The 15,675-nt window shown below is 31.7% G+C and overlaps 1 protein-coding gene across 1 annotated transcript; it reads right to left on the bottom strand.

Annotated features, from left to right (window-relative positions):
• Positions 1-8,039: 8,039 nt before the first annotated feature.
• On the bottom strand, positions 8,040-15,189 carry LOC106138334 (organic cation transporter protein). The gene is made up of 7 exons (XM_013339463.2): positions 14,855-15,189; positions 13,407-13,617; positions 12,482-12,582; positions 11,888-12,039; positions 9,919-10,545; positions 9,376-9,557; positions 8,040-8,605 (listed from the first exon to the last, which is right to left on the bottom strand). Exons 1-7 carry the CDS (start codon positions 15,019-15,021, stop codon positions 8,447-8,449), a joined length of 1,599 nt encoding a protein of 532 aa, XP_013194917.1. The 5' UTR covers positions 15,022-15,189; the 3' UTR covers positions 8,040-8,446.
• Between the last annotated feature and the right edge of the window lie 486 nt (positions 15,190-15,675).

The raw sequence follows: 15,675 nt of genomic DNA, 5'->3' as shown, positions 1-15,675 counted from the left end.
ATTCTCCAGCAACAGTAACCGCAAAGGAGGCACTACCTGAATCTTCTACACAGTCAGTCATTACAGATATAGACTGAAAAGTCTACTACACCTTTGCCTAATTTCAATATACTGGAAGTAGAATCGGTTCATTATCATCATCACTAGGTGAAAATCACCCAGTAACTGCAGCGAGCCTTTCGCCTTTTCAAATTAGACCTATTCCAACGATGGCTCCTCCTAAAACAGGCTGCAAACACAAGAGGCAGAAATCAGAGGTGTTGACATCTACTCCCGTCAAAGCTGAGCAAGAATTAAAATTTCGGAAGGCAAATAATAAGAAGACCAAGATTTCAGAGTTAGCAGGCCCCAGCAAGATTAAAACTAAAAGATCCTCAGTAAAACCACAAAGGAAAATCCAGAAACCAGATTATTACTGTTTAGTGTGCACTGAAAAATATACTGAACCACCAACAGAAGATTGGATTCAATGCAGTCAATGCAGGAGTTGGGCGCATGAAGTCTGCACTTCTTATTTAGGAGTTGGTAGCTATTTCTGTGATGAATGCGACGACTGATTTTAACTAATTCACCAATATCCTTTTTGTCCTTAGGGTGTATCCGTTTTGCCTGGCCCCACCGGATAAAACGGATAATTGATACTTTTTGTTAATGCTCATAATTAATATAGAAATTGTTAAGTTTTTAAGTTTTTGTAATTGTTTTCCAAAGATGATTAACCAAAGTACAAATTAAAAATACAAAAAGTTCTATTGATTATTAAATTGCAGTTTAATTTACATTTTCCCTTAATATATGCGTCTTGCCCTAGCTTCCCCTATGTAATAATTATCATTGGCCACTATCATGAGCACAAAACCAACACAATTTATACTGAAGCTGTCAAAATGTTCTTTAACAATTTTGACTTTAACTAGCAATATAAATTGTACTTATCTGAGCTCATATAGAGATACAGATTTTTTTGTATTGATATTTAGCAATTGGAATAAAATACTTTTATAACATGGTACCAACTGCGAGATTCACTATTAGCACACAATTTCTACATCAAAGACCTATCCCAGGAAGTAAATCAAATGGATTGAAAGTCGAAATAAAGTGTCTGTTGAATTTACTGATACGATTTTCACCAATACCTGACCAAGACCTGGATACCATATGTCCCACGTGGCTTGAGGAGGGAGATATCCTTACTGATTGTACTCTGAAGGGTACTAGTACAAAACATTTCTGTTTTACACAATTGAGTCCAAATGATGATGGCTAGACTTATTAACTCAAAACCCTGACTCCACAGTGGGCTGTTCCAAACCACCACTGCCATCCCAGTGTCTGTCTAACTTCTTCCAATTCAGAAATGGTCAATGCCATTCCAGACCTCACTAAATGTGGTTAGTTCCAACATTATGGAGACTCACTCTCCTCTCATGTGCCAGTGAAAATTCTCTTCTTGCAACTGAACATGTCAGGCAGTAAGAAATAAAAGAACAAAGTATCACCTTTTTTTAAAGAAACCAAGAATTTGTTGAAAGAAAATCCAGAATAATTGCATAATGCTCTCCTTAACACTTTTTTCTACAACAAGTGAATCATACCAATTTAAAAGTAATCAAAGTGAGACAAAATACTAAAAATAAATCATCAATATTATTATGAAAATCTGATCATGCCACATATTCATAATAATTGTTTTCCATACCCAAAGACTATGCCGCATCAAGATAAAAACAAAACAAGCGTTCAATAAATAAGGTCATACTGCTATTTTACCACAAGATATAATGTATTAACATCCAAGAGCAATTCCCGCAGCATAAAGGAGGATGCAAGAGAGAGAGAGAGATAAAATGAATTGAAAATATTTTGGAATGTACACTACTTGATGGAATCATAAATTGCTGACTGCGAATCCAGTACATAATAGACCATTGTGGGTTTTTTTCAAACTGGAAATCAAAAAATGAATAAAAGTAAGTTTCAATATAATTATAAGGTCCTAAGAGACTAGTTTCCAAGCCAGTTATATATAAAGTTCAAAATTGTTGCCCTACTAACATGAGACTAGCATGAATCTAGATAATTTAAGTGAATTCTGGTCTTTGTAATAGACATGTGTTGTTCCGGACCGTAATAGTTCTCGGAACTATGTCCGGAGGTGGAATGATATTGGTCCAATCCAAACTGATTGGCTTAGTCGGTCCACAGTTCCTAACATATCCGCGACCTATATACTACGACGACGACGACGTCGTCGTCGTAGTTCCATATCCAGTTCGTGGGTAAGTAACGCGCCCTGCATTGAAAATTTTAGCGGAACTAGATAGTTCCGCGAACATGATAACGGAACTAGTTCCACAGTTCCGATGAACCGTTCCAGGTTCAATCCGATCCTGAACATGATTGGCACATGTCTACTTTGTAACACTAAAGAATTCTAAAGCTAACCTAAACATTTTTATCACACTTTTAGTTATTATCATTTACTGTGCTGAATGAACTTTTGCGATGAAATGACAACAACCACCGATACAAATTATAAAGAGAAATAAGGTTTGTTTTATTGTATGTTTGGAACGGATGAACTCAAATATTAGGTACTGGGCTGATTTTCATAAAACTACGCACTCACGCTTTTCTTGATTTGAACAAGTTTGATTCAATAACCTGCGAGATAGGTACCTACGTTTTAGTAAAATTTGTTAGTGTCTGACTTGTCTTCGCTTGGCTTCGCTTTTAGTTTTATTTTACTCCATGTGCCCACTTCTGCCTGCGGCCTACGTACTAGGAATGTGAAAAGAAAAACGATTACGGAAAAAATCGATTAAAAATCGATTTTTTTAAAAGTAAAAATCGATTTTTTTACTTGATTTTTTGAAATTAATATCGATTTTTATAATCATGCAATAAATGCACTCCGACATTACGTTTTTGTATTCTGGCTTGGAGCCCGGAACGCAAACTACCAAAGAATACTACTATAGCTCCATAATATTAAATTAACGCCATCTGTGCATTCTTTCTGTGCTTTTAAAACAGTTTAGATTATTCATTTAATCAAACATTCTCTAGATGGAGTTAGTCAATGAACAGTATTTTACCGACATTCGGTTGATATGTTATTCTTTATTCATTGCTGAAACTTCATTTTTCAACCGTAATAGGCTATTTGACAAAGTTCTAAAAACTATCTTAGGGTATTTATTTGTTTATAAGGAGCCCTACAAAAATACTTTTCTGCCTTTATTACAGCTATTTTATTAAAAAATCGAAAAAGAAAATGCAATATTCAAATATGCCGCCAAAACGCGACTTTTAGCAATATGGCGGCCATGGCATGCAGTGACGTAAATTTCGTGAAAATATCATACAAAGCTTGTTGGTGTTTCGAAAAGTTTTGATTTTCTCTTGTTTTATTTAACTTGTGCCACGTCATATGTGTGAAAATTATTAAAATGAGTTCCTATAAAGTTGTGCAGTGCCTCAATGCACTAATACAACAATAAAGTCTCCTACGAAACTGTTTTTTTCTATGCCGATGGATTTGAATATTCGCAAGAAGTGGTTTCAGATCATGATCTAAGATCAGTGGTTACCAAGATATACTGACATTGATGTTTTCACATTCCTCAGTTCGACATCATAGAAATCTGGATTGTCTTTGAAGAAGACGCCAACCATTATTGCGTCCACTTTTGGTAGGTTTCGACTGTCAGCTTTCTCGAAATTGGTTTCCATTATTAAATACCTATGTTATCTGAGTAATCCTGAGCGATCAAACACTTATAAAATCTTGAAAAATAATAGCGAACACTAAGGAACGGTACGATCTACAGTCTGTTTATGGATAATTGACGTCATAATAGAAATAGCCAATCACGTTCGTTTTTAGTCACGTGACAGCTGCATAAAAAAACCTAATTTTCTGAGACGAATTTTGTTATAATAATGCAATATTTTTATCTCGTGTTATTACAAATCGCTCCAAAAAAATAATATTAAGACTGATGACATAAAAGAAATGTATATTTTTATTACAGTCAAATAGCCTATTGTAAAAAACTTTAATTTGTGTTGATTATAATCAATCGATTATTTATCAATCGATTTTTCATACTTAAAAAATAAATCGATTACATAAAAATCGATATTTTATCAGCAACGTCACATCCCTACTACGTACGCCAGGGCTTTTTAACATTACCAAATTAACACTAAAAATAAATGTTAATAACAATATATTCTTATAGTTATTACTGACACCGTTATAGAACGATATAGATAATGTAATCGTACAACGTCATATATAACGATAACAGCTACGATACCTATATCTCGTTATATAATATAATTAACGTTAAGAATAACGATACCAATTAACTTTACAAACAGCGATATCAATTAACGTTATAAACCAAATCTATACCAAAGCATTGTAGCCAATCTGTACCAAGCGCTGACACTTGCGTTTCTTTTAATTAACGTTAAACAGTCTTAATGATACCTCTTACCGTTAATTTTACTGGTAATGAGAAATTACCCAAAAATATCGTTGCCCATCATGACGGTGTATTTGTAACGGTAACCCTGTCTAACAGTAATAATGATACCAATTTTTTAACGCTTATCAAGCCCTACGTACACTGCACTGACCGGCTGACTGTCCGCCTTTTGACATTGACAGGCAAGGCAACAGCATCAGGCATGAAGCTTGAAAAAAAGCCTCTTGCTTACAATTTCTTTGCTCGTGGCTGCTACGGGCACGGGCATACGGGTGAAAGCAGCTCTCAATGTGACAGCGACAGATATCCTTCTTTAAAATAAAGGCTTGTGTTTAAACGCCTACCAGAAATGCACCTATATTACTTCCAATAAATTCGAAGTGCCTGCCATAACGGATAAATGCTCACCAAATTGTGTAGGTATCACAAAATATTCTAGAAATAAAGCTATTTTGCTTTTTATTACATTCTATAAAAATAAATACACACCTTTAAAGTCAATTTGAGTCCAAATTTTGTAAATTATCGCTAAGGAGATGTTACCAATATTTTATTTTATTACTTTCATTTTAGTTATCTATGCTGAGGGAAAAAATTACAGTCAACCGCAAATATTTTTTTCATACCAAATATAATATTGATTACACCAAACACAAGTTATTACATAATTAATGCATTATGCATTTAATTATATATTTTTATGCAGTTACATAATTACTTTGTTGTCAATTATTGCAACACATAATGACTAAGGTATACAATGAAACAAACCATTGGAAGATGAGGAAATAAAAAATCTAAATTAAAACAGAAATTTTATTAAAGTGTTCATAAGATTAATTTAAGAATAATCAATGGCACTTCAAAAGGAACACAATAATTACAGTCTTATACAATCTTATCTTATAAGATTAATTTGTACTTAAAAATGGCTTGTGTTTAAACGCCTACCAGAAATGCACCTATATTACTTCCAATAAATTCGAAGTGCCTGCCATAACGGATAAATGCTCACCAAATTGTGTATCACAAAATATTCTAGAAATAAAGCTATTTTGCTTTTTATTACATTCTATAAAAATAAATACTTACACACCTTTAAAGTCAATTTGAGTCCAAATTTTGTAAATTATCGCTAAGGAGATGTTACCAATATTTTATTTTATTACTTTCATTTTAGTTATCTATGCTGAGGGAAAAAATTACAGTCAACCGCAAATATTTTTTTCATACCAAATATAATATTGATTACACCAAACACAAGTTACATAATTAATGCATTATGCATTTAATTATATATTTTTATGCAGTTACATAATTACTTTGTTGTCAATTATTGCAACACATAATGACTAAGGTATACAATGAAACAAACCATTGGTAGATGAGGAAATAAAAAATCTAAATTAAAACAGAAATTTTATTAAAGTGTTCATAAGATTAATTTAAGAATAATCAATGGCACTTCAAAAGGAACACAATAATTACAGTCTTATACAATCTTATCTTATAAGATTAATTTGTACTTAAAAATAATCAATGGCACTTTATATTTTACGTATATATTACGTTTATATTACGTAATCTTAGCTTGACCATAATATATTTTGGATTTTGGTTACATAATTTGATTACAATAAAGCAAATTTGAACTGTACATTTTGGTATCAATGTTACTGTTTTAGTGAAACAATATTTGGTGAGCATTTATCCATTTTGGCAATCAAAAAGAATATTTGTACACAACGTACGATTATTCTGACGGGTGTATACTTATTTTGAAGCTTAATACGTTTTACTTTGGGAAACTAAGTATAGATTGATTTTAATTTATATGGAGTTAATTTATTTTACTGGGTACTAAAATTTGGAAAACAAAAGCTATTTTGGTGAGCCTTTAAATTGTACCCCTTAAAAATAATCAATGGCACTTTATATTTTACATATATTTTGGATTTTGGTTACATAATTTGATTACAATAAAGCAAATTTGAACTGTACATTTTGGTATCAATGTTACTGTTTTAGTGAAACAATATTTGGTGAGCATTTATCCATTTTGGCAATCAAAAAGAATATTTGTACACAACGTACGATTATTCTGACGTGTGTATACTTATTTTGAAGCTTAATACGTTTTACTTTGGGAAACTAAGTATAGATTGATTTTAATTTATATGGAGTTAATTTATTTTACTGGGTACTAAAATTTGGAAAAGAAAAGCTATTTTGGTGAGCCCTTAAATTGTACCCTAAAATAAATGACGAAATGTTACCAACTCTTATTAAAACTTACCAAAAGAATCTTTGTTCCTCGTAACAAACCTCCTCAATTTACCTAGTCGTTCGCCACCTCTTGAACACTTTAATTTTTACAGAGTGAATATCTCAAAAACGATTGAACTGATTTTGTTTGCCAACGAACTTAAAAATTCTATTGACAGATTCTGCATATTTGCATATACTTCCATAAAAAAAAATATACATATATTTTTTATTTATTATTAAAATCTTATATAAATAAATAAATCTGAACAATGAATTCTCTATTCCGTGTGGATCCCGGCACCAATACAAAAAAGAATAGGACCATTCCATCTCTTTCCCATGGATGTCGTAAAAGTCGATGGGCTAGCAACCTGTCATTATTTGAATATCAATTCTATCATTAGCAAAATAGCTGAACGTAGCCATTCAGTCTTTTCAAGACTGTTGGCTCTGTCTACCCCGCAAGGGATAGGAACAGACGTGACCATATGTATGTATGTATTCTCTCGTTCACATTCTATTCTATGTTTGGATATTTGTGAAGTTGACGTTGTTGAAGAAAATGCTGCAGTGCAGTTTGTTACCGCTTCTTCTGCACTGACGCCTTGGAAACGGCAGTAAACTTAGTTTTTGGTAATTTATTTCACGTCAACTAATGTTGTGAAACCAAAAGATTTGACAATTATTAAGCGCTATGAAGTATCCTATAATAATGAATAATACTTTTTCATTTGAATTTGCATACATTTTAAATTTCATTCAAAGCAGCGGTTCGAAAGTTATCGCCTTACAAACATACATACAAAAAAAATGTTTTTGCTTCTAGCTGAATTATTTTCGCTCGCTTGGTAAATTATTATCTTATATATAAAATTCTCGTGTCACAATGTTTGTCTCCGTACTCCTCCGAAACGGCTTTACCAATTTTAACCAAATTTTGCATGCATATTCAGTAGGTCTGAGAATCGGCTAACATCTATTTTACATACCTCTAAGTGTTAAGGGTTGTCCACACTTAAATTTTTTTTTAACTACAAATAACTTAAAAATATTTATATGGCAAAACAACGTTTGCCGGGACAGCTAGTTTTTATATAAAAAACAACTTTATTCAATGTAATTGCTCTATTTTCTGACTGTTACTACAAGTATTATAGAGAAAATTGACTCACTAATGCGCAAAACAAGGAAAAAGAAAGAGATATTTATTTAATTTTGAAGAAGTTCTTATAATTAAAAAGTGCTTTTACAGAGTATAAACTGTTTATATAAATTTGTGTTAACAAAATTAAAAGCATTTATTTACTATAACATAATTAGAATACAAACTAATAAAATGAAATAATGCGAAATAAAACAGAATAATAAACCAAATCTTTAAAAAAAATTATAATAATTAATACTTTATCAAAAAAATCTCTATGCACGGAGCAAAAAACTCAGGTTTCATTTCCTTACTGGATGGCAACCGCTATCCCTTGCGCGAGATAAGAGCCGGCCCTCTTGTCACCATTTTATTTAAATATACTTACATCTTAAAAGCTCATAAAGTATTTATTCACCAGAATATATTTTATTTAAAAATACATTTATTCACACCACATTATAATTTTATTAGTCATTAAGTTCAATAATATGTTTTGATCGTCTAAGATTTGGGTAGATGCATCTAGAAACTATAAATGAGTAGTGATTTTCTTATGATGATTTTCAACTTGACAAATGGTATCGAACATGGGCAGAGTCTTCGTTTCAGGTGTAAAAGTCAACAGCAGAGCAGATATTATAGCAGTAGATGCGAATAGAATCGAAGGTAAGGCGTTTAATGTGGACACCTGTAAAGTAAAAAAAATCATTTTCTAAACGGTAGGAGATTAAGATTTGTCAAATCATAAGAGGACGATTCACATATAATTGGATAAATCTGAAGAGCATACTCGCGTGTAAGGTTATATTTTCATACAACATACTTTTGATTTGATTTGTAATAGATTTCTATGAAGTTTTGCCTCTTTTGTTATAATAATAAGAGTTATAATTTTTTCAGCAAACGAAGCTAAATTATATAAAAATTCAGGTGACTCTTGAGTTTATCTTGAACTTATTCCATTCGGAATTTAAAAAAGAAACCAGTATAATTTGCATTGATCAATGCCAAGTCACAGATATCGCATCAAATCTACCTAATTGGGGTTGGCAATTATGTATTTCCGGTGAGATTGTGAAAAAAAGCAAAAAAATATTTTAATGTGTCAATCAATATGAACAACATATATACCTATGTCAATTTACACTAGTGTCACCTGTGTTTTCCGGGACTTAAGAACAGAATAACTCTATCTTTTTCATGTGTACTCTTGATATCAACAAACAATTAGTAGGTACTTTCATATAATTAAACAAGGTGAAAACTATGACTGGACCCCTGAGCAAGGATTTATAGGAGGTTCATTAATGATATTTAAATGGGATGTAAATATCAAAATAATTGTTGGCACTTATTTGCTTTCTCTGGGTAAGTATTAAATTTTATATAACTAAAAATTACCACCCGAAAGTGTCGTTGACAATCCTAGTTGCAAACTAAATAGAATTATTGACTTACCAGCAGAGGTGTTAAAGGGGCCAGCATGCCTCCAATCCTAGCAACTGTATTTCCAAACCCAAAAAGGGAACCTCGCACACTGGTCGGGAATAGTTCAAGGGCATAAGTGTAAATGCCAGTAAAACACATCACAACACATACTTTACCCAAGAGAAATAAAAGAACCTTGAGCCAAGATAAGGCTGAAAAAAAAAGTAATCTTAGGAATTACATTTTTAAATGTTATTTCTATTTAAAAAATAATACTTTTTGATAAAAAATAAATTAAATCTAATAAATCGTGTTTGCTTCATAGCTCTTTTGTTATTATTCGTTGAATATTCTTGCATACATACATATAATCTCGTCTATATGTCTTGCGGGGTAGACAGAACCAACAGACTTGCAAAGACTGAAAGGACACGTTCAGATGTATGGCTTATTGATGGAATTGAAATTAATATAGTCTACATGTTACCTTCGCCTACAAAAAGAATACAAAGTTGAATGTTGAAATAATATTTTGCCTCTTATTAAAACATTTAACTTTCACAAAATACTTACACAACGGGGTATATGTCTGCGCTATTAGGAACATTGCCGTTAAAATATAGGCGCATTGCAATGAGATCTTTCGTCCAAGTTTGTGAAAAGCAAAATACGCTATCAAATCTCCCGGAAAGGCTGTTAAGGCGGCTAAAATGAAATTCACGTATTTGTTCCCTGGCAGTAGTACCGAATTTACCACTAATCCATAGTATAAGAAACTTGAAGTGAAAAAGCACACACATGTTACTGCAAGCCGTGTCATTATCTCCTTTGATTGTATTATATCTTTAAATTTCTCACTTTCTTTTTGTAAAGTCACATTGAACGCCGATCTTATATCTTCATCAGTCATTGCATCTATTTCTTCAGAAGTAGTATCAATTTTATTCATTTGAACTATCCTTTTCAAAGTACTTTTGACTTCATTCATTCTACCTCGCAGCATTTGCCATCTTATACTTTCTCTTAGAATGAAAAAGTACAATAAGAAGAATACCATAGGCGTATATACGACCAGCAATAGAAACTTCCAGAATTTCAATGTCATAGCTAAGATTGCGAATAAAACCTCTCCCAAATATACCGCATATGAGAATATTACGCCGGCTAATACTCTTTTGCTTTCTCCTCCATCTTCTATCACTGAAAATAGGAATAAGAGAAACAAAATGATTAAGACAAGACAAGAAATATCGGGTATTTATAGAGACAGGTGGAGAAGAAAAGACGATGGTCGGATCTTTTGAATTCCATGAAGAATTGATGGATTGGAGGGCTTTTGCTCAACAATGGGACATGCATAATTAAGAAAAAATGCCATCCAATTCATCTAACTTCTTACACATAGCCAAATTAATTCGTCTTTTCCTTTATGGTGCTACATAAAATGTAATTGATGTTTGATTATATTTTTTGGGGCTTCCCTTGGACTTATATTATTTTCCATCAACACAAAATTCCGAATTATTCAAACAGAGAAAGAAATTAGCCTCTGTACGAAATATGTATCGAATCTTACAAAATTTGTTCTGTGTATGAAGTTTGTGAAAAATAATTTATTTATCGCTCATAGTACAACAATTATACTGCAAAATGTATTTAACTAATTGCTTCAATGACACGGAGAGCTACATCTGAGAGCCAAATTATAATTATAAATAAATATAATCTAGAATTAAACGATCTTTGTACCCGCCTTGATATAAGACATTATATACAATAAGATGCACTTTTGTCAACGATAAGATAATTGTAGCATCTTGAATTATTACAAGGTCTTGTATTTCGCCTTTACATTACGTACCTATGCATGTAAATACCATTACTATATTAATAACATTATTATCTAATAATAGCCAATTCCTTTAAATTGATCAGTTTTTGAGTAATAACATTTGGAAATAATTACCTACCTCTGATATGGGACTTTCAAGTCGCGCACTTATTTTGGAGCTAGCTCAATTTGTTTGTAATTTTTTTTCGGTTTACAATTCGTGTGAATATAAAATTATTTATATTTATACAGTGTAACATATAAATTGTGCAAATACCTACGGCTTTCAAATCTATTTTCGTCAAATCATATTTCGTCTCGACTGCAATATGAGACATGACTTTGTTTTTAACAGAATTCAGAGTTAATTTTGCAAGTAAAAGCATATGTTTTTAAAACATACATATAAATACTTAATTATAATATATAGGGATATAATTCAGGTTACCTGAAAATTATGGTTTACATACAAACATAATTATATATAATGGTGTTTCTATCGTAGTACAATTCCACTCTTGGAAAGATTGTAAGACCATGTTAAATTGTACTTCTACGGCTTAATGATGTAATTGTATCATATTGCTAGCCCAAAATTATACTTTTATCGAATAACTCTTGCTTTTTTATAAGATATTACCAACAGTATCCAGTTTATTCAATTATTTATTAAAATAGATGTTGAAAAAAATATTTACAAATTGAACTTACACAAAACTACTCCAACTGTATAAAGTCCGGATTCGAGAAGAGATTCTAAAAACTCAACAGTCACGTACAAATAATAGTTTTTAATGAAAATTTTCAGCGCTCCTATGCATCCTCCCATCGCACAAATAATGATCGTTGGCTTTCTTCCAAATCTGAAATCGAACAAAGAGTTTAAAAAATATTTTTATTAACTTCTCAATTTTGTCGTATTTATTAAATTTATAAATTTCAATGCATTAATTTAATATTATCAATAACCCTTTATTATTTATATAATATATCTACATATTATCATGTGGTTCCCGGCACCAATACAAAAAAGAATAGGACCATTCCATCTCTTTCCCATGGATGTCGTAAAAGGCGACTAAGGGATAGGCTTACAAACTTGGGATTCTTTTTTAGGTGATGGGCTAGCAACCTGTCACTAGTTGGATCTTTATTCTATCGTTAAGCTAAATTGCTGAACGTGGCCATTCAGTCTTTTCAAGACTGCTACCCCTACAGGCTCTGTCTACCCCGCAAGGGATATGGACGTGACCATATGAATATATGTATGTACATATTATCAATTGTTTCTTATAACAAACTTACTTGTCGCCGATCCAGCCAGTGAACACCATCGATGCGATCATGCCAGCGTTATGCATAAAACCCACCATTGTTGTTTTCCATTGTTGACATCCTAAATTGAGCTGAAAGGATATAAGTATCACCTAGTCACATCAAAACTATTCCTTTATTTTTCATTGTTCTCTCATTTAGTTTTAAAATGACAACGTGCGATTACGATAGGTACTTTATACAACCCAATACTTCTCGTTTTCTTAGTTCGTCCTATCAAATCAAGCTTGCGTTTAATTATTCCAAGAATTAATACAATTCGAAATTTTAATTATTTGAAACCATTTTCAGTATTGTATTTTGTTATTAGTATTATATACGAACTTATTATTACACATTATTCCAGCATAAAATGATTGAAGAACCGTTTGTATCGAATGGATTGTAATATAAGGATCAACAAGTGGGAGAAACGGAAAATTTTGCCCTTGATTTTACACACATTGAAAGATATTTTCATTGATTTTATTAAAAATATTATGTCATTCATCTATATAATACACATAGTTTCCTTATAAAGTTGTCCATGACAAACAAAATATGACAAACAAATTAAATAATTATCACGTCTGATCCGGTAAGTACCTACTATTGTTTTGTTTAGTGCCATTGTGTCAAATTATCACGCTCCCAGGAAGAGAATATAAGTCTATGAAATGTTTCATTTCCATCACTGCTCAGTAAAATTCATGCACTATCGGAATGAGTGAAAATAAAAAGTGACTAAAATTTGGAAATTATGTTCAAGTGTGTTCCAAAAGAGCATAAGGGAGCACAGCACTATTAAATTATTTCTTGAAATTTCACAGGAACTTGAAACTAGGGCCTGGGATGTTTTCCACTGAAATATATTAGCCTGCAGTAATTAATTTTGTATTGTTCCAATGTAGCTTACCGCAGAAAATATTGAATTGTCATTTGCATAAACCCACTCTTCACATCTTTCAAAATTATCTTGAAATGTATTTCTGGAACAAACATAATTATTGTTTTCGTACGTGGACTGATTAAGCACCGGTTTGTAACACCTCTTATCCAGTTCAGCTGGCCACCATAGTGGAGTAGTTACTTCGGGATCAGCACTTTCACACTGAGGTACTAAACACCTGAAATCGAATAAAAAAAAAAAATAACAAATTCTTAATACAATATATCATCTCATCTTAAATATATTTTAAAAAATATATTTTATTTGTTTTTCTTGCTTGACAAAAACCTTATAATTAAGGTGCCTTAAATTTTATTTTAATCCAACTAAAATAAAATTAGGTCAAATAAATGCTGTTAAATACGCGTTTACAATTTTACTCGTAAGAACACTTAGTACTTAAGTTTGGTAGTTTCGTGTACAGTATGCTAAATGCCGCCTTAAAATGGGGAAACATGTAACCATGTATAGTTCCTATTTTCTGTTGATAAACAAAGCAATAGCTTTTTCAAGTGGTTTTTGCTGATTGAGATCAATTGGGGTGAATTGGCAATACAGATCAATTAATGTGGACATGGGCCTTTTTTCAGTAATCATAAAAACGAATGATCGACAATCATATCTTACTACTACCCCGTGTATATATTATAATTGGGTGGCATAATTTATGTGTTACGCTTTACAGTCGGTTGTTTTGTCGATTTCTCAAAAATGAAAACAAACTTTTTTTTAATAAATTCTGAATCATCATCATAGATGTATTCTATATTAACTTCGTTGTTTTTGTATTTTAATTGACAAGTTTTATGTAAAGTATCTGGCTAAATTCTACTTACTTAATTGATATAAAAGGCAGTTATCTTATAGTTTTAATAATAGATAACATCAGTAATTATTAAACTAACTATACATTAAACATAAATATATTTATCTATCAAAGTCAAAAGTAAATCGTAAATCGTTTTATTTAAGCAATAAGACTAAATAGAATGAAATCACTGGTTGGAACCTTGTAATTCTACATATTAGTATAAAAGCAATCCAAGAAGTAAACTTTTCTTTTCATATTCGCAGTAATACGCTGTTGTGAAAATCATAGCCATTTTAGCTTTATACTTGTCACCGTAACTAGTGCAAAAAAGGAAAATTTGTCGATATATAAAACTCGCTAGTTCATAAAAATTCACAGACAATCTTTCGCCCCTTTTTTATCCTCTTCTCCTCCTTTTTAGCTTCTTGCTCCAGGGTTATCTCTATTTCTGTACGAAATTTGACCAAAATCAATTCAGTGGTTTAGGTGTGAAAGCGTATCAGACAGACAGAGAGAGTTACTTCTTTAGATTACTTAATTTGTTATTAGAAGGGAAGAAAGTTCAAATTAAATTATATCAAGTAATACGATCTTAAATATTTACCTGTGATCAACTTCTTCAGCAACAAACACATAATTAACATGAGCCATGGATACCGTAACAAGTGGTAAACACACAAGTATATATTGTAAAATTTGGTATTTCCCAAATTTATCAATTTCTTTGGAAATATCATTATTCGGTTTTGTTGCAACAAACACCACCGTCATCGTTTATTTAAAAATTTGTAGCAAGTTTATTATAAATGTACCTATGTTTTTCTAGTTATCATGTGATAATATTCAAATTTTGAATAAAAGACGATACGGTCGCGCCGGTGCAGAGCTTCCTAAACTTTAATCCCAAAAGAGCACGCTACTTTAACAAAATGGAGTTGCTTCAACCGCACGTGGTAGCAAACTGCTGGATATCAAACCAGATTATTTAAAATAAGACATAGTCTGTCTGCTTTATGTACTACATGTACGCTGGTTGATACGTCACCATAATGGCAAAGATTCAAAATCTTAGTAGTTATCGCGTTGTAACGTACTATTCACACAACACAACTAACTGACATCTCAATGAGCTAGCTTACCATTTTTTACTTGACGACCAACACGAGGATTGAATTTATCGTCTCTATATGGGATAACATTATGTTTATGAGAAATATATGCATCACGTTTTAATTTTTTACACGGTAGACAGTGTCATTAATCTCGAAAAGACTTAAACCACCTTCAGGTGACTGTGTCTCTTCAACATTATTATTGGGGCGATCACCGTCGTATCTATTTTTAGAGCTTGAGATCCACTAACTTTATAAGCACTTAATTACTTTAGATATCTCGTCTTGGAAACTAAGACTAGCACAAAACTAG

This window comes from Amyelois transitella, chromosome 8, assembly GCF_032362555.1.
Source record: "Amyelois transitella isolate CPQ chromosome 8, ilAmyTran1.1, whole genome shotgun sequence".
Classification (NCBI taxonomy): Eukaryota; Metazoa; Arthropoda; class Insecta; order Lepidoptera; family Pyralidae; genus Amyelois; species Amyelois transitella.
Note: the sequence above shows the minus strand (reverse complement) of the source record. Positions and strands in the feature narration are given on the sequence as shown.

Excerpts from the sequence above, each read along its gene's own strand:
- LOC106138334 (XM_013339463.2), bottom strand. The coding sequence starts at position 15,021 with ATGACGGTGGTGTTTGTTGCAACAAAACCGAATAATGATATTTCCAAA. Across the intron at positions 9,558-9,918 it reads GCAGACATATACCCCGTTGT|CCTTATCTTGGCTCAAGGTT; the intron begins GTAAGTATTTTG and ends TTTTTTTTTCAG. Across the intron at positions 8,606-9,375 it reads CCCCTTTAACACCTCTGCTG|GTGTCCACATTAAACGCCTT; the intron begins GTAAGTCAATAA and ends TTTACTTTACAG.